At 32.5% G+C, this 19755-nt stretch overlaps 2 protein-coding genes across 2 annotated transcripts; both read left to right on the top strand.

Annotated features, from left to right (window-relative positions):
- The first annotated feature begins 1140 nt into the window (after nucleotides 1-1140).
- Nucleotides 1141-4927, top strand: LOC131596569 (protein DETOXIFICATION 33). The gene is made up of 9 exons (XM_058869253.1): nucleotides 1141-1505; nucleotides 1676-1871; nucleotides 2645-2990; nucleotides 3239-3325; nucleotides 3548-3604; nucleotides 3702-3940; nucleotides 4022-4140; nucleotides 4326-4412; nucleotides 4616-4927. Exons 1-9 carry the CDS (start codon nucleotides 1236-1238, stop codon nucleotides 4673-4675), a joined length of 1461 nt encoding a protein of 486 aa, XP_058725236.1. The 5' UTR covers nucleotides 1141-1235; the 3' UTR covers nucleotides 4676-4927.
- Nucleotides 4928-11613: 6686 nt separating this feature from the next.
- LOC131596568 (small ribosomal subunit protein uS9c) lies at nucleotides 11614-13855 on the top strand. Its single transcript, XM_058869252.1, has 2 exons — nucleotides 11614-12024; nucleotides 13267-13855. Exons 1-2 carry the CDS (start codon nucleotides 11695-11697, stop codon nucleotides 13552-13554), a joined length of 618 nt encoding a protein of 205 aa, XP_058725235.1. The 5' UTR covers nucleotides 11614-11694; the 3' UTR covers nucleotides 13555-13855.
- Nucleotides 13856-19755: the final 5900 nt, after the last annotated feature.

Genomic DNA, 19755 nt, shown 5'->3' with positions numbered 1-19755 from the left:
TTTTATTTATTTAATTTTTATCAAATCATATCAATTCTATTTGTTTAATATCACTAAAAATTGCTAATTAATATATTTTTTTAATTTTAATAGCTCACTTTATAAGTGCCTTAGTTATTATCACGGGTCATTATCATATATTTAAACATAGTAGATTTATCATGTTGTTGATTTGTTACATATTTATTTTTAAATATTTTCAATTATTAGTGATTTTATAATAATAATTATATATCACCAACAACCAAACTTTATCAAATGATCTAAGATATGAATGAACTTATCTGTGTTAATCTATCTTAAACTTTTTTTGTAGATCATTTTTTTTTAACTTAGAACATAATTTTCATACTACTAATATCTTATCAGTATAACTTTATTTTAATGGTTAATTTCTATTTTATATATACAATTTTATCAAACTTCTTTACTTTACATTTTTCGTATCGTTCAAAAAATACTACACCACAAATAATACACCCGGGCGACAGCACGGGTCTTTGACTAGTTGTAGTATTAATATATAAACTTGAAAGAATTATCAAAACTCAAAAGTATCTTTCTATGTTTCTTAAAGTAGTAAGTTAGCATTTTAGTCCCATGTCTCAACTAGCAACTAACTTTGAGTTGAAAGACTTTCTGGTGCAGCCCCCAGCATCATATCTCGTGCCAACCCCCGTTGAGTTTTCCAAAAACCTTGCTACGTATATCCAATATCGACCATTCATTCAAAATCCAAAATTCCATTTTATTTCAATATATTTATTTATGCCAAGCCAAACTTGTTTGTACTATAATAATCAACTTATTAAGAACCAAACTAACCTTAAGCCACGCTATAATCAATTAGTAGGGACAAATTCTAATACATATATGTTACACTTAGGGAATCTAATATCCTATAGTTTTTTTATGTTAGCTAAATTAAAAGTATACACTACTATTTATTAAAAAAAAAGGCTAAGTAGATACTATACTAGTAACAGTAATAATGGTTACAATTAGTCATTTTCATAATTTTGAGGAACTACTCACTTTACTCACCAACCAGCTACCTTTCCTTTCTCACCAACCATTGCATTTTAGCTAGACCAAATTTTCTGTCATTTTGTATATAACTAACTAACTATATAACCATATAACATAAGCTAGAGTAACATAACTCAAATATTCAAAGTTCTATTTCAAATTTAGAAATACTTAGTACCAAAATATAGTGTGATCTATAATTAATCATGCCTATTGACACTCCTTTACTAGATAACAATGTCAACTCTTCTAGAGTTGTCGATCACGAGGAAGAGACGCCGTTGAAACTTGTTCACAAAGTTGGCGTGGAGTCGAAGAAGATATGGCTAATTGCTGGTCCTGCAATCTTGACTGCTTTATCTCAGTTCTCAATTGGTGCATTCACTCAAACATTTGTTGGTCATGTTGGTACGCTTGAACTTGCTGCTTTTTCGGTCGAAAACTCTGTCATTGCTGGATTTGCCTTCGGTTTCTTGGTACACAAACTTTCATCTTCAATTTATTATTATACCACTCTTTTTTCTTTTTGAAAAAACCAACGGCGAAAATTTCACACACTGAGCAATGCAAATTGCGTATTCGAACACGCGTCTCTGCGTATTGTTGTACAAAGTAATTGATTTATAAACTTTTTTATTGGCAATAGTTGGGTATGGGAAGTGCACTGGAGACACTATGTGGACAAGCATTTGGTGCTGGTCATATAAGGATGTTGGGAGTTTACATGCAAAGGTCATGGATAATCTTGTTGGCTACTGCCCTTTTGATGTTACCATTTTATATTTGGGCACCTCCACTCTTGAAGCTCGCTGGGCAGGCTGATGACGTAGCAGATGCAGCTGGTTAGTTTCTCTTCTTTTTTTTCACAGCAGAAATTTGGATATCCTCTACACGCAACTGTATAGACTAATCATTCGAGTCGGAGAGGACCACAATGAGTGACAAAGCTCTCCCTCAAAAGAATTTAACAGTGCTTTATTCTTTTTTATAAATACACTACTTTCCAAATATTTAACGTAGCATCGAGAGCGCAATCACGACTCAAGACTCAAACACGTCAACCACTCAGAAATTTGAACACTTATATACGAGTCAGGTCTCTTATATATTATTCATCCCGAGTCTAACATTTTCAAAAGTCTAGTTTTGATAAGTTAGCCTACTTAAAAATCTAATAGGTCTAAAAGACTTTTTTATGACGTGTAATTTGACATATTTAGTTAAATCTCATTTAACATATGTCTGACGCAAGAGTTGTCTTAAACTTTTGAGAGATCCTGAAATAGAAGTTAGCTTCAATTGAGTCGTATATTTTTTGGAGAGGTCATATTTAAACATAAATTAACCCTGGAACATGTGTATGGAGGCCCCTTTTTCTATAGCTCAATCATAAAAAAGTGAGGCCTTGTATTGTAGGCCGCCTTGCATACCTTCAAAGACGGTCCTGTCTGACATACATCAAGTCGTAGGGCTCCTATCGGACGACCTAATCTACTTCCACTTATTTACAAAATATTGAGATAAAATGTCGATTTTTAGTATCCTAAGTAACACAATTGAGACTATAATCATTAACATCTATATATATTTATTACATCTATTTTTGTTTTTATAGGCCATTTCGCTCTGATGATGATACCACAACTATTTGCATATGCATTGAACTTTCCAATCCAAAAGTTCTTACAATCACAAAGCAAAGTCTTTGTGATGTTATGGATATCAGCAGGTGTTTTGGTTTTCCATGTAATTTTCAGCTGGCTTTTAATCTTGAAACTTGAATGGGGCTTAGTTGGAGCTGCAATTAGTCTTAACACATCATGGTGGCTCATTATCATTGGTCAACTCCTGTACATTTTCATCACCAAATCAGATGGTGCTTGGAATGGATTCTCATGGCTCGCATTCGCAGATTTGTTTGGTTTTATCAAACTTTCTATAGCTTCCGCAGTTATGTTATGGTATATATCTCTCAAACTTCTCAACTCAACGCATTTGCAGATTCATTACGTTTTTAGTTCCTATAAATATGTTATCTTTCGTTTTCAGTCCTTCTATGCACTGTCAAGTTTGACGATCAAATTTGACAAATATTCTTCGAGGGATTAGAAACGATAAAGTTGAAATATTTGTAGAGATAAAAAAAAAAAAAAAACTTATTGAACTTATTAATATTTGATGGAAATGAACTCTTAAAATGTGTTGGCAGCTTGGAGTTTTGGTACTTGATGATTCTTGTGCTGATAGCAGGGCATTTGAAAAACCCTATAGTACCTTTGGATGCCATATCTATTTGGTAAGAAGTTCTATTTATATCTTTTTCTTCTTTTCAATAATTTGGTTTTTTCAATATATTTTGTTGACGTTCAATATTATTAAACTCTATAGATAACTTAAATGGTTACTGGAATGAGTAAACTTTGATTCGAATAATATCGATTTAAATATTTTTATAGGGAGAACATGACTAAAATTTATGATTAATGATAGTTACTAATACACGTTTCCATTTTTGCAGTATGAACATAAATGGTTGGGATATGATGATTGCACTAGGGTTTAACGCTGCAATAAGGTGATCATCAGTTCTCTTCTCGTATTTTATTTTATTTTTACAAATTTTTCTTCTTTAAAGTGAATACTAACTAACTTTAAGTTTAATTTATGAACAGTGTGAGAATTTCAAATGAACTCGGAGCAGGTGATTTTCGGGCTGCAAAATTCTCAGTGATAGTGGTTTCTCTGACATCGATATTCATTGGTGTTGTTGCGTTGATCTTAATGCTAACAACAAGAGATTATTTTCCTCAACTATTTACCTCAAGTGATGAAGTTGCTAAGCAAACAACTAAACTTGCTGCATTGCTTGGTGTCACTGTTCTCCTAAACAGTCTTCAACCAGTCTTGTCTGGTTAGTCACATAAAAATTGAAATATGAATGTTGATTTTTCTTATAAAGGAAAAATTAATAAATTTTATGTTGTTGATTTAGGTGTTGCTGTTGGAGCTGGTTGGCAATCTCTTGTAGCATACATCAATCTTGGATGTTATTATGCTGTTGGATTACCAGCCGGGATATTGTTAGGGTTCACATTTGGTTTCGGAGCCGAGGTAATGTACTATCTCTGAGATATGCAGTTGTCTGAGTTCGAATATGTGATTTCTCACTTTTTCACACTTTATTTGAAAAGACTCCTAAATAATGTGATTAGCATTTAGTGATTGTAATTTTCTATTGCATTTTAAAAATTCATTTTTTGTTCTTACTCGTTTTATGTCTATGATCGGTTATTTAGGGTATTTGGTCCGGTTTGATTGGAGGCGTAGTCATGCAAACCATAATCCTTATAATCGTCACTTCCGTAACTAATTGGAAAAAAGAGGTAAGTGTGATTCATTTATTTATTGATTACTATATCTTTAAGAGGGAGAAAAAAATGCGGATAAACAATTGAGATTAGTGCAGAACGGACGAGATGAGATAATACATAGAAGAAAATTTAAATTTGAAAATTTTCTTTTTGTTCTTCAATTTAAGGAACTTGTTGTTTGTTAAAATTTAATTTAATTTCTTTGGATTTCACAGGCTGATGAAGCAGAAAGTCGTGTGAAGAAGTGGGGAGGAGCAACTTCATATGAAAATTGAATCCTATGAAACAGAAGTTTAAATTTAGTTTTTTTTTCTCTAGAAAATGTTTAATCTATCTTATGCGCTAGTTTTTTTCTTTCTAGAAAGTGTTTCATCTATCTTATTTACTAGTTGTTTTTCTTCAACCACAATGATGTTGTCTTTTATTATTAAAAAAAATGTTTAGTTGTACTTTTTATGGTCAGTTTGTTTTATCATGTAGCAAAATATTTATATTCTTTAAAAGAAATGAACAATTTGATTCCTTAAGTATCACACTTATTGCAATTTTGGTTTGAGTCTATATATTTGAACACAAAAAAGTGTTATGACAAGTTTTTAAATGACATGACTTAAAACATGTTGATGTTGCAAAAGTAAATAACCAAATGATAAAGCCCGAATTCTTGAACCTCTTGAGTGTGTGAGGACCCTAAATGCTTTAAGAAATTAATTGAAGAATAATAATCAAGAATGGAAAGTGTGTTTTGAAAAATCTCAAATATAAATTGATAAAGTGGATATTTCAAGGTGAAAAAATATGCCCTATAATCACTTTTAGAGTAAAATATATAAAGCTGGAGTTGTGGTTTGGTTGCACGGGTGTGGATTTTGGGTTGTCTGCAAGAAGGCCAACATATAGCAAAAGATCAAGGTTATACTTTCTCTACAAAGAGATATTTTATGGGAAGATCTAAAAGCCTCAAAACCTAAGAAGTATTCGAGATTGCCTACATTATTTCTGCTGAAATGTGTGAGAAATTTCTGTGAGGTTCTAAATCATCAACATATACCAATATTGTAGTAAGATAATTGTTAATTTTTTTGCAATAAACCTAAAGCTTTAGAAATTTCAAAATGCTAATTAATTATCTCTTATGTCTTTTCCTCAAAAGTAATTTTCTATTGGATTCTTTGAATACACATAGTCTTTTTTTTTTCTTCTTTAAACAAATAACCATTATACCTAAAGTATTCATTTTGGACATAATGCTCACAAGAGAAGAATTTGGAAGAAAGTTTATAGTCATCCTTGTAGAAATTCATAATATGCTCAAGACCAAACAAAATTTCATGAGTAGAAAGCAATACATTTTTTTTTTAGAGTGTATTTGCCACAACATTGTCTTTGCCTTTCTTATGCTTGATTGTGTAAAGAAATTGTTCAATAAACTCAACCAACTTAGCATATCTCTTATTCAACTTATATTGTCACTTCAAATTTTTCAAGGACTTGCAATCATTGTGAATGATAAATTCTTTGAGAAACAAGTAATGTCAGGTTTGTAGCGCTCTCACCAAGTAATACAATTCCTTATCATAGGTAGAATAATCAAGGAAAGTCCCTTTTAACTTTTCACTAAAATAAACAATTGGATGACCTTCCTACAATAAAACAACTTCAATTCCCACATTAGATGCATCACATTTAATTTCAAAAGTTTAGAAAAATTAGGTAAGACAAGAATGGGTGCTTGGGTGAACTTTTCTTGTAGAAAAACAAATACTTACCCTTGTTTCTCCCCTCATTTAAAACATAATAAAATTCTTCATAAACCTCATATAAAAACTAGTTAAACCATAAAATCCTCTTACCTCACTTACAATTTTTGGGAGGTGGTCATTCTTGGATGGATCTCACCTTTTTCTCATCAACTTGAACTCCTTAGACCTCACAATAAAACATAATAAAATTACACGATTTGTGCAAAAAGAAACACTTTTCTAAATTGACATACAAAATTTATTGTCTTGTCACTTGCAAAACAACCTTTAAATAAATGCAATGATCATCTAGGTTTTTATTAAATATCAAAGTATCATCAAAATACACAGTAACAGACTTATCTAAAAAAATCCCTTAACACATGGTTTATTAGTCTCATGAAAATGTTAGGTTCATTAGTTAGCCTAAAAGGCACTACCGGTCACTACTACAAACTATATTATATTTTAAAAGTCGTCTTCCATTCATTTCTTTTCCTTATTTTAATTTGGTGATATCCACTTTTCAAATCAATTTTAGAAAATAAACATGCAACAAAAAATTCAAGCAAATCATCTATTCTAAGAATGAGGTGCTTATATTTAATAATAATACTAATAATGGTTCTACAATCAGTTCACATCCTCCAACTACAATCCCTTTTAGGGACTAAAATTACATGGACAACACAAAGATTTGAACTTTCTCTTACCCAATATATACTTATCAATTCACTCACCTGCCTTTGTATTTCTTTGACTTTGTTGAGGATTACTTCTATATGTTGACCTATTAGGAAAATTTATGCTCCTGAAATGAGATTAATATGATGTCTGATTCCTCTTATAGAATGTAAGCCATTTGGTACCTTATTTGGAAACAAATCTTTGAATTCCTGTAAAAGAAACTCAACACAACTTGGAAAAACATTTTCATTAAAAATTGTGATTAATAAAGACTCCTTCTTGCAAAAGAGAAAATATAGAGGTCGGTGTGACACAATTGCATTATTCACCTTTTTTTATAATTAAACTCTCTTTCTTTTTATCATTCCTTTCTTTTTCTTCTCCCTTTTTCATTTTTTTTATGTTCTTTCTTTTATCTCATTTTCTTGTGATCTTCTCTTACTTTACTAGGATTTAAAAATACAATATTCATATCTTGACCATGATGCATAAAAGAATATTTATGAGTCTACCCATCATGATTGACTTTTAAATCAAATTTTCAATGTCTCCCCTAACAAGTGAATAACTTTCATCGTTACTATATCACACAACACTACGTTATAATATTTTCTGAATTTAAAATAAAGATAAGCTTCAACAAGCAATTATACATTTTTATTGAGCCATTGGAGTTAGTAAGGTTTTGGATGAGGTTTTGTTTTCAAATTAAGTTTATAAATTAAATGTGTGCTAGCAATATTGGTACAACTTCACCCACGAACAATTAAAGAACATATATTTTCTTACACTAGGCGTCTTGTGTGAAATTTTTTTCTCTTTGACTTGTATCCTCCTCCATAATTTGCTTCGTACCATTCTCCTCACCATGAGTAAATTATCCACTAGGTATTTCTTCTTCGTCCTCTTTAAAATTGCCATCATAATTGTCACCCTTCTTCAACAAGTACTTTATTTTACTCCATAAATATAGTTCTCTTTATTGGACATTGAGATGCAATGTCTCATTGACCTTGACCATTGAAATAATTAACGCTTTTATTAGTTGAAAAACTTTAAGAAGGAATATATATTTACCTTTGTTTTCAATTGTGGCTTCCTTAAATGGCGACACACATTCCTTCTTTTGTTTTGTCCTTTCAACTTTGAGATTTAAAAGTTGTAGTGCTTCTCCTTCCTATGCCATTACTTTTGAGTTATTGTTCTACTTTGATAATTTGATACACACTATCATCTACTTCCATATAGTGATGCAACTCCAGTATGCCACTTATGTCAGATTTAGGCCATGAAAAAATCTAGTCATGATTGCTTCGTTATCTTCCTCCACATTGGCACTTGTCTTTGCATCATCTATATCTTTGTAACATCTGCCTCTTAGGATTTATGTTTTGATTGCTTGTCATTTAGATTTTGGTTTGATTTTTTCGTTATTGAGTTTCCTCACTTGATTGTACATTTTAGCGTTGAGTTCTTAATCTATTTTTTACACATACATAAATCAAACTGTTTAATTATAGTCGTAACAATATGCTTCCAGTTAAATTTTCGAAGTTTTGAATTAAGAAGCACTTTTTAGAATGATTTAAGTCTTGTCAAGTTACATTTCTGAATAACACTTCGTTTTGATGAAAAAATTGAAAATTTGGAAGTATGATTAAAATAAAAACTAACACGATTCAAATTAAAGTGTGTATGGAAGCCAATAATTTGCTTATGTGATTTTTATTCGAATCACAAAAGTTCTTGACTCAAATCAAAGATATTATAGAAAAGCAAGATTTTTTTCTATTTATGTGATTCGAATCACAACACTCCATGACTCGAATCAGAGAGTTTTGATTTGAATCACATATATGCTTTACTTGAATCAAACATGGATAATATATTTAGGGTCTTAGATTTATGGATCTAATTTGAATCAGAGGTTTTGCTGACTCAAAAGATAAAAAGCTTGATTCAAATCATGGGAGCAAATTTTCTTATTTATTGGATCTTGATTCAAATCATTTACTCATTTGATTCGATTTATACTTATTGCTAGTGACTCGAATCATATAGCATTTTTTCTCATTTTTGTGCTAGATATCTAACACATATATAAACCTTTTCTTAAATCCCTTTCACAATGTTCATAACATACACATCCACTTTATGATTTAGAACTCACAACACACATTTTCTCTCATTTTTAAAAAAGGATTTTGAATATTGTTTTGAGTTTTGCAAACAAAATTTCTTCATCTTTAACCTCTTGCATCATCCATTATTGTTTGGATTAAACTTTCATCTTAGAGAGTGAGATATGTGAGGAGGGTCGTTATTGTAGTTAACATTTTTGTGAAGATTTTTTGAGGATTTCAGGGGTTTGCATCTGTGTATGTGGTCGTGGTTGGGATTGATAGAGCCAACGGAAAAGAATGAGATTCTTCTCTCCAATTTTACTTTAGTAGAGTTGTGTGGAAACTTAAATATAAAGTTGGGGTATTTTTCATCTTCAGACCGTTAAAGGGTCAAGGAACTGATAGGATAGAGTAAAGATCAATGTAGAATGGAGGCTTGGAGTAGCATTCTTGGAGCTGGAAGATTAAATCGAAGTTGAGTAAAGATTTTTCAAGATTTCAGTGTTTGATAATATGTACGAGTCAAAGAGGATTCATATCGAAGATCTTTATTTTCAATATTATTCAAATTATGATAATATAAACCAACTCTGTGTAAATTTGTCAAAATCAAGTGAAAGAACAACAAAATTTCTTGAGAAACCATTAGAGAGTGGAGTAGGCATAACGGGGATGAAATGTCGAACCATTATACATTGGGCATACTATCTTCTTTCTCTCTCTCTCTCTCTCTCTCTCTCTCTCTCTCTCTCTCTCTCTCTCTCTCTCTCTCTCTCTCTCTCTCTCTCTCTCTCTCTATATATATATATATATATATATATATATATATATATATATATATATATATATATATATATATATATATATATATATATTGATTAGAATTGCATGTTTAGGTTCATTGTTTTCTTAGAATCACATGTGGTTGTTTTTTATATCGTATTGATAGTAATTTTGTTGATAAACTTAAGTTTTGTTAGATTGAGACTCCAAATCATTCTTATTATTGATTAAATTGCAAGATTGCAATATTAGATTTCTTATTGTATTGACAATATTCGTTTTAAACAACTCGTGTAACTCAGTTGTAATTCAATAAACATATTGATTATTTTGGATATTCGTTTCATCTACTTTCTATTTTGTGTCCAAATTGAATGTCGTGTATATCCCGTCCAAAAAACATATAATTTTGTGCATTTTTGTACATGCATTTTGTGCCACGCAAATACTTTTCAAATTATTTTTTGAAACAAACATTTTTGATCGATCTTTTTTTAAAGGAGGCCTATTCTAAACACCCCCCCCCTTCTAAACCATTAAGCCCCATATTCTCGCCTAACAATTAGCTTCACAGCTGGTCTTTTGATCCTGTATAATCAGCTCTAAAAGTTAAGAATATGGGTAATGATGATTTAAAGCGAGCGTACAATGGAGACCCAATTTTCAAAGGCTAAAATTATGCTTATTTGAAAGGAAGATATGCACGTTCACTTAATATTAGTAGACAAAATGCTTTAGGTAGCTGTCACTAATAGACCTCTTATTCCTAAAAGTGAAGTCAATGGTGTTTTTATTGAAAAACTCCCAAAGAATGATCAAATGAGGAAATCAAAAAGGCATCCTATGATTTGAAGGAGAGAAATGTACTTATCTTTATGTTAAGCACAAAGATATATTACTAATCTCACATTATAAGAATGCACAATCAATGTGGAATGCATTTCAAGTGCTCCATGAGGGAACTAAATATGTTAAGGAATCTAAAATTAACATGTTAAGATAGGAGTATGAACTATTCCATATGGATCTTGGTGAAACTGTGGAATCCATTTTGTTTTCTCCACTTAATCCACAAGTTAGAAAATTTAGACAGATCTCTTTCTAACAAAGATTGTGCAAACAACATCTTGAGATCAGTGTGTAGCGATTGGCAACCAAAGATTACAACCATTAAGGAATCAAATGATCTTAATAATTTAAATGTCTCAATATTATCTAAAAAACTGCTTGAACATAAAAATGAGTTAAAAAGGCTCTCTGCTAGCGAAATAAATGTCAAAGAAAAAAGAAAGAAGAAAAGCGAGACATCTCCTTAGAAACAAAGAGAAAGTACACCACTTTCTTTTTTTCCAGATTAGCCTTCATGTTTGTTCCATCTTCTTTACCTTGTTCTTCATTCCCTCGTTTAATCAAATTTCCTTTTTCATTTTCGTTGAAACCACACGAAACCTTCGTCTTGTCAAAACCCACTTCACACATAGCCTCGCCGCCGTCGCCGCCACTTGAAGCTCCACTTCGCACATAGCTTCCTCGTCGTCGTCGCCGCCATTTGAAGTGATTCCTAATCTTTACCTAACTTATTTTTTCTTTCGCCTCTTCAAGTTTTTGATGATTTAATTTTAAGTGAAGAATGGGGAAGGAGAGGAGTCTAACGCAAATATAACATCAAATACTTCCGTAAATACATTTATGGAAGCTTCCGCATGTATATCTACTGAACAAAACAACTTTAAATTAAAAAAATAGTTCCAAAGATTCCATTATGAAAGAGAGAACCAAAGGGTAAGGTAATAAATTCTCTTAATTTAATACCTTATTTTTTCTTCATTTTATTTAAAAAAATACGTTGTTTTCCTCCATTTTATTTTTAAAAAATAAAGCCATTATCCTCTTTCTCTGGCTACATCTTCACTTCATTACCCATTCATAGCTAAAACAGTGAAGAAAACTAAAAAAAACATGGCAGTTTCCTTATCATCTCTCACATCTTCCCTCTCTTCACTCTCCTTTTCTTCAAACATCTCTCACAAACCAACCTCTCTTTCTCTGCCCAGAACCTTCTCCATCTCTCGCTCTTCCAAACTCCCCTCCCTAACCGTATCCGCATCAGCACTCGCTCCTCCCGCCGAACCCGAAATCGCTGACCTCAAGAAATACGTGAAATCCAGACTTCCCGGTGGATTCGCCGCTCAAACTATCATCGGCACCGGTCGCCGAAAAACTGCCGTCGCTCGTGTTGTTCTCCAGGAAGGAACCGGCAAATTCGTTATCAATTACCGTGACGCTCAGGTCTCTTCCTTACTTTCTTGTTCGCATTATTGTTAGGCAAATATTTGAACTCTGTTTGCCAATTGAATTGCTATAGTAAGTTCATGTTGATTATTTATAATGTAGCATTGGATTTAGGGTTTGATGAAAAACATGCTTAAATTCGAATGAGTTAATTCTGAAAGTGAATGGATCTTGCTAACTGGTTAATCAATTAGAGAATTTCAATGAGAAAATGCCGCACTATGGAGCACTGACACCTCTAGAAAAAATTGTATTTGTGGTTGCGTTCAATTTATTCATTTTTTTTTCAAATTATTACATGTGTCAACGTATTAATGCCGGTGTCCGTGCTTAGCCACATTCAAAACACATAGAACTGCAAATTTTACAGTTGAGTGTTTGAGAATGAGTGGAGGGTTTTAGAAAGGAAAGGAAAGGAAGATAATATTTTCATTTCAAGTACACTCCATCTTATCTAGTTTAATATTGTTTAGAATAAAAAATAAAATAACCATTACTAATTTACTATCTAGCACCAACACTTCATATTATAAGTGTATATTAAAAGTGTATCTAATGTTTGGCGAATGTCAATCACAGACATCAGCACTACATTGACACGTGTGATTGCATTCGATTATCTTTGGAAATCAATTCGCTGATTGCATTCCATATACAAAATTTATTCATATGCTTAGAGATCAATGCTCTCAGTTGTTAGTTTCCAACAACCAACATGTTAGGTTGCTTTGAACAGAAACTATCAGAAAGAGAATTATACATCCCTGAGTTTATTGATAACAAAAGAAAGATTGCACAAGGGTGTTATTTTCCCCTCACACTGAATAAACCAGTCATAAATCAATGAATGGTAAAATATGGAGTGCAATAGAATTAAAGGATTCTATTCTATTTATAGATTTTTAGATTCCCAAAATTTGAAACTAGCCAAAATAACAACTTAACAACTATTGGCTCTCATTATATACATCCAGAGACCTCATTTTTATTTCTAACACAACCTCTGGATGCAAAGGTTACTGATGCAGAAGAAGCTTTGTTATCAAACATAAGTTGAACGAAGCTCGGAGAAAACATACACGAGTCTAATTCTTTTAATCTTAAAATAAAGTTTTATCTTGCTTTGCCTTCACCTTCCAAACTTTTCTTTGATTTATGTCCTTTTTTAGTCGTTGTGTTATTTTTCATCTCTGTTCAATCTTGTTTATCTGACTTATTTTAGATTTTAACATTGGACAGGAATATTTTCAAGGAAATCCGTTGTGGCTTCAATACATGAAGGTGCCCCTAATAACTTTGGGATATGAAACTAGTTTTGATGTGTTTGTTAAAGCTGAGGGTGGTGGTCTCTCTGGTCAAGCTCAGGCAATCACCCTTGGCATTGCTCGTGCATTGCTGAAGGTTAGCGAAGGTTATAGAGTACCTTTGAGACAGCAAGGGCTTCTCACCAGAGATGCTAGAGCCGTTGAGAGGAAGAAAGTTGGTCTCAAGAAAGCTCGTAAAGCCCCTCAATATTCCAAACGTTGAGGTTGGAGTAACAACGTATGGTCTGCCCTTTTCTTTCTTCCATTTCACCCGATGTCTTTGTATTAGGAATCCTGCCCTTTTGACTGTATGTAATTGGGAAATGTAGGTAACTGGCCAACCCAAATACACGTTTTTACAATGTTGAAGGTTTTTTTTTTTTGGAGACGGTTCAATTCATTATGTGTATTATTTGTTCCTGGTTTAGGTGTACTGAAATGGATGAAACATTGTTTTTGAATATCTCAACAATTTGTAAAATTTCTGAAGATGTACCATGTCTATAAACGTGTTATTTTTCTTACGACCAGAGAGGAACTCAGAAGGAACCATAGAAGCAATCCGACGTGGGACTACTTCCCATCCAAGATTTGTAGAACTACAACTAATAAAAACTATTAGCAGTTTTTTTTTAAACTTTCTACTTCTAATAAAAACCGCAGAAGTATTGACCATCCTACACAAGAAAGCCTTACAAAGTTTGACCATCCTACACAAGAAAGCCTTACAAAGTTACGAACAAGCATAATTAATTTGTTTTAGGCTCATTGTTGTGCATGACAGATAGTGTCAAAACAATGAGAAATCGATAAATTAGATAGCGACAGACATAAGTGTTTTTATCGTTCTTTTTTAGAAAAGTTATACATTTGTAATAGAGATTTTTTTAGTTTATTGCACTGTGTGAGTTTTCATAAAATAACACATTTGTAATTTTATAAATCCTCTATAAGTTAAGGAAGTTCTGTATATTTTGTCTTAGTGGTGATATGTAATTAGATTTAATTATAGTGTAAATTATATTAGTGGGAAAAGAAGTGAATATAACTTTTAGTTAGGCATGGCAACCGGGCAGGTCAGAGACGATTTTATCTTTCTAAATTCAAACTTGAATCTTCAAACAATCTCTATTTTCTGCCTCAATCTCTATCCGGGATGGATAATCAAAATTCAAACTTGTTTCAAATGGATTAAGGTATTTCCGCCTGCCACCATTCATGTAGTAAAATCAACTTTTTTAATAGAAATATTTATCTTTTTCAAAATTAAATTACATTGCAAATAATAAAATAAAACATTTTTAAAATATTTCATCCATACATTTCAAATATTTTAAATAATAAAAACATATCAAAATATCAATACATTAACCACATATTTAATATTCTAAATTATTAAAACATAATAAAATAAACGGACCGTTCGGAGGTGAGTACTAGTGTTTCAATTACCTGATCCATTCTCATATTTTGTAAGCGGAAAAAACTCAAAACCGAATTCAAACCCAGTCAAAATGAATTTCTCCCGTCAAATTTGGAGCGGATTCGGGTGGATAGGAGTTATGTTGCTATACCTACTTCTAGTTAACAAGGTGAATCAAAATATTTTTTATGTTTGAATCTCTCATACTCTATTTCCATTCAACACTTTATTTACTACTGATCAGATTGTGTTGTAACTGTAATGTAAGAGCTCAGTGTTCGAAGTCCACCAAAACCTATGATGAATTTCTATCAATCTTGATGAACAAGATTGATTTTACCATACAATAACGATGGACAATATAAAAGAAAGAAAGACAATGATTTTCTGCAGAGTTTCTCTCTGTCTACAAACTGTGGAAAACTTTATTATTCACTTACAACTGCAAATTCTGTGAATACAACTCAATTGACTTGATTACAAAATAATGAGGGATACTCCCTATTTATAAATTTAGGTTAGCTTGCTCCCTAAGCCAAAGCCGAAAACTATAAAAGTCCAAAATACTTATTTTGGAACTAAATCAAATCTAATCTATTTTAGACCTAAATCAAATCTATCTAATTTAGATCTAAATCAAATACGTGTAACAAACTGTTTACACACTTCTAAATCAAATCTTTTCGACACAAGGAATTACAATTTAACACCCTACCTAGTTCATTGTGTCTAAGATATCTATGTTCATCATAGCTCCTAGTCTTCTAAACATTTTGACTTGCACTCCCTTCATCATGTTTCACAAACCCAACTGGTTGTTTAACATAATCTTCTTCGTCTAAGGGTCCATTTAGGAATGCACACTTTACGTCCATCTGGCATATGTGTCAACTGTTTATTTCTGCTAGACCAACAACCAACCAGATTGTTTCGATCCTGGCAACAGGTGCAAAAACTTCATCGAAGTCGATTCCTTCCTTCTGAAGAAATCCTTTCGCCACAGGCCTTGCTTTGTGTCAAGTTATTTTCCCTTTGGGATTCATCTTCACTTTGTATACCCACTTGACATCAATTGCTTTTTTTAACTTAAGGCAATTCGACAAATGACCAAGTATTGTTGTCTTCGATAAATTTTACTTCCTCATTCACAGCTTTCACCCACTTCGAATCCTTCAATGCATCAGCTGCATTGACAAGTTCAACATCTGCGTAGAAAGTGTAATGTACTAGCTCACCTTTATCATCGACCACATCATCTGACGTAATCACACAATCTTGCAACCTTGCAGGCATATGTCTTGTTCTCTGAGGTCTGCTTATACTTGGTTGATATCTAACCTCCTCTTATCAAACTTCTCTTTCGACTTGAGTTTCTGATTCTTTGAGTAAGATTCCCACTGAATCTTTCTTGACATTTTCAATCCAATCCCATTCTGTAAGCTTGTTTATGATCACGTCCCTGTTGATCACTACTTTCTTATTCACTGAGTCGAACAACTTGTAACCTTCAGTAAAATGATATCCTATTACAATCATCTGAATCGACTTGCCATCAAGTTTTCTTCTCAACTAATCTGGCACATGTCTATGTGCTATAGATCCAAATACTTTCAAATGACTCAAGCTAGGATTCACACCAGACCAACATTCTTCTAGAGTAATTCCTTCTAGCTTCTTCGTCGGACATCTGTTCAGAATATATGTTACGGTCGACACAACTTCACCCCAAAACCATTTTGGTAAATGCTTGTCTTTCAACATACTTCTCACCATATTCATGATGGTTCGATTCTTCTTTTCTGCAATTCCATTTTACTGTGGAGTGTAGAGTGACACCACATCATGCACAATCCCTTCTTTCTCACTTAATATGTTGAAGTCTTTCGACATAAATTCTCCACCACCATCAGTTCTCAGAACCTCGAGCTTTCGCCCATTTTATCTTTCGAACATCAATTTAAACTTGACAAATACCTCGATCACTTCACTTTTCTTCTTGATCATGTAAGTCCACAGTTTTCGACTTAAATCATCTATGAATGTAACAAAATATTTGTTACATCCATTCGAATCCACCTGAATTGGACAACATACATCAGAGTATATGACTTCAAGAATTGCCTTCGACTTGCTTCCTGCATTTTTGCTGAAGTTGTTCTTGTGTTGCTTCGCCTGCACACATTCCTCACATACTTCTCTTGGAATGTCGATCTCTGGTAACCCTGAAACCATATTTCTTCTTTTCAACTCTGTGATGTCATTGAAGTTGAGATGGCCTAGTTGGTAATGCCATATCCATTCATCTCGGCTAGCTGCAGTTGCAAGACACTCGTGCTCCATCATATTGAGTTTAATTTTGAAGGTTCTATGCTGAGACATAGGAGCCTTCAAGATTAACCTCCCACTTGCGTCGACAATCATCTTATCTTTGATCGACACCTTGTAGTTTTTTTCGAACAACTTCCCAATGCTGAGCAAGTTGCTTTTCATGCCTGGAATGTATAACATATTGGAAATTACTGACCTTTTCCCTCTTTCCTCATAATTAAAACGTCTCCAATACCTTCAGCTGCTAGATTATTGTCATTTGCAAATTTCACCATGTTCTTTGTTGAGGGCTTTATGTTGAAAAACCAATCTTTCCTTCCAGACATGTGTGATGTGCATCTTGAATCCAAGTACCATTGGTCCTTGAATTTATCTTCATCTTTTGTTGTGACCATCAGCATCATCTCTTCTTCTTACTTTTCTTTTGCAAACTTTGCATCACTTTCTTGATCCTTATTCTTTTTTGGACACTTTGTAAAATAGCGACCATACTTCTGACAATTGAAACACTGAATGTGACTCTTGTCAGGCTTTCGACCACCACATCTTCCTGTACCCGCATCACCTCTTTGGTTGCCTTGATATGAGGGTTTTCTCTTATTTGACCAACTTCCTTCTTGCTGATTTCGACTAGTCGAATTGTTGTAGCCACCTCTACCTTTATTTCCATTCCAGCTTCCTTTACCTATATTTTCTTTTGTTGACTAAGCTTGCAGAGCCACATCGCTCTTCGACTTGCCTGAAACTCTTTCAGCCATTCATTGTTCATGAGATTTAAGCGTTCCTTGAAGTTTTTCTTTTGTCAACTTTGACAAATCTTTTTACTCTTCTATGGCTACCACCACGTAGTCGAACTTAGGGGCCAAAGACCTCAAGATCTTAGAAACAACAACTCTTGTTGTTAATGCTTCTCCACGTATCTTGATTTGATTCACTAGTTTCGTAACCCTCATGAAGAAATCAGTTATGTTATCGTTATCTTCCATATGAAGCAATTCATACGTTCTTTTGTGAGTTTTTAACCTCACCTCTTTCACCTTCTCAACGCCTCCAAAAGACTTTTCAAGAGTCTCCCAAACTTCTTTTGCAGATTCAGAATCACTAACCTTTGCAAAGTTGTTTGGACTCAGACATTGATGAATTGTGAAGAGTGCTTTATAACTCTTCTTCTCCAATTCTTCGTGTTCTTCCCTTTCTTCTTCTAAAGCGTCTTCTTCAAGCTCTTCTACTCCATCCTTTACAAGATCCCAAAGACCTTGACACCTGAATAGAACTTTCATTTTTTTGCACCAATTCTCGTAGTTATCTACTTTTAGAATTGGTAAACTTGCTGGATAATTTCCATTCCCATAATTCACCGCCATTGTGATTTTCTTCTTCTTCCCTTGAACCGATCAACCAGAGCTCTTGACACCAGATGTTAAAAATCCACCAAAACCTATGATGAATTTCTATCAATCTTGATGAACAAGATTGATTTCACCACACAAAAACGATGAACAATATAAAAGAAAAAAAATAGACAATGATTTTTTGCAGAGTTTCTCTCTGCCCATAAACTGTGGAAAACTTTATTATTCACTTGCAACTGTAAATTCTGTGAATACAACTCAATTGACTTGAATTACAAAATAATTAGGGTTACTCCCTATTTATAGATTTAGGTTAGCTTGCTCCCTAAGGAAAAGTCAAAACCTATAAAAGCCCAAAATAGCTATTTTGATTTTGGAACTAAATCAGACCTAATATATTTTAGATCTAAATCAAATCTATATAATTTATATATAAATCAAATTTATGTGTAACAAACTTTTTATACATTTCCAAATCAAATCAAATCTTTTCAACACAAGGAATTATAATTTAACATTTTTAGTGATATAAAGGTTGCAAGTTAAATTTTTTGTTCTTAACTTTACTCTAAAAGACTTCTACTATCACGATTCTTTGCCACTAAGTTTTAAACCTTTTCATTCTCCATCCTCTCTATAGCGATTTTTCTAATCATTTGCAGGTAACTATTGATAAAAAATATTAAGAGAAATACTTACAATATTAATTGAAGGATAATTAAAATTATATTAAAAATTAAAAGTAATAACAATATTTTGTTTGTCCAAAGGCAACCATCACTGCAATCTATCATATAAGAAAGATAGATGTTCTTGAAATACCATTTTTGCCCTTTTTCCCAATACTCATCAATGAAGCTGTCCACGTGGACACCCTCTGCTTCCTTCTTTTCTCTTTCCATAACTTTACACAACTTGCCTTTTCCCAATACCATTTGTTACTTCTACCATTTGCATGTGTACCATAGATTAATATTTTATTCTCATTTTTTTCCATCCACTTTTCATTCTCTCTTCTCTCTCTTTGTTTACTTCATCTTTCTTTTTTATCTCAACATTTTCTCTTCTTTCTTCCCTAACCTCTTGCTTAAAGATTCAATCTTTATGCTGTGTTTCATCTTAAACATGATTTTTTTAGAAAATATTTTCTTCATATCTCTCCTTCTCTTTCTAATCTCTATATTTTCCATTCACTTTTATGATTTTTAAGTTACTATCTTTTTTGTGTTGTGTTCTTACTTTGAACATTCAACCATTATATTTATTACTTTTTTAAAAAGATTTTTTTTTTTTTTTTGCATTTCATTAATATTTTGGGTGC

The sequence above is a fragment of the Vicia villosa genome, linkage group LG4, assembly GCF_029867415.1.
Source record: "Vicia villosa cultivar HV-30 ecotype Madison, WI linkage group LG4, Vvil1.0, whole genome shotgun sequence".
Lineage (NCBI taxonomy): Eukaryota > Viridiplantae > Streptophyta > Magnoliopsida > Fabales > Fabaceae > Vicia > Vicia villosa.
Note: the sequence above shows the minus strand (reverse complement) of the source record. Positions and strands in the feature narration are given on the sequence as shown.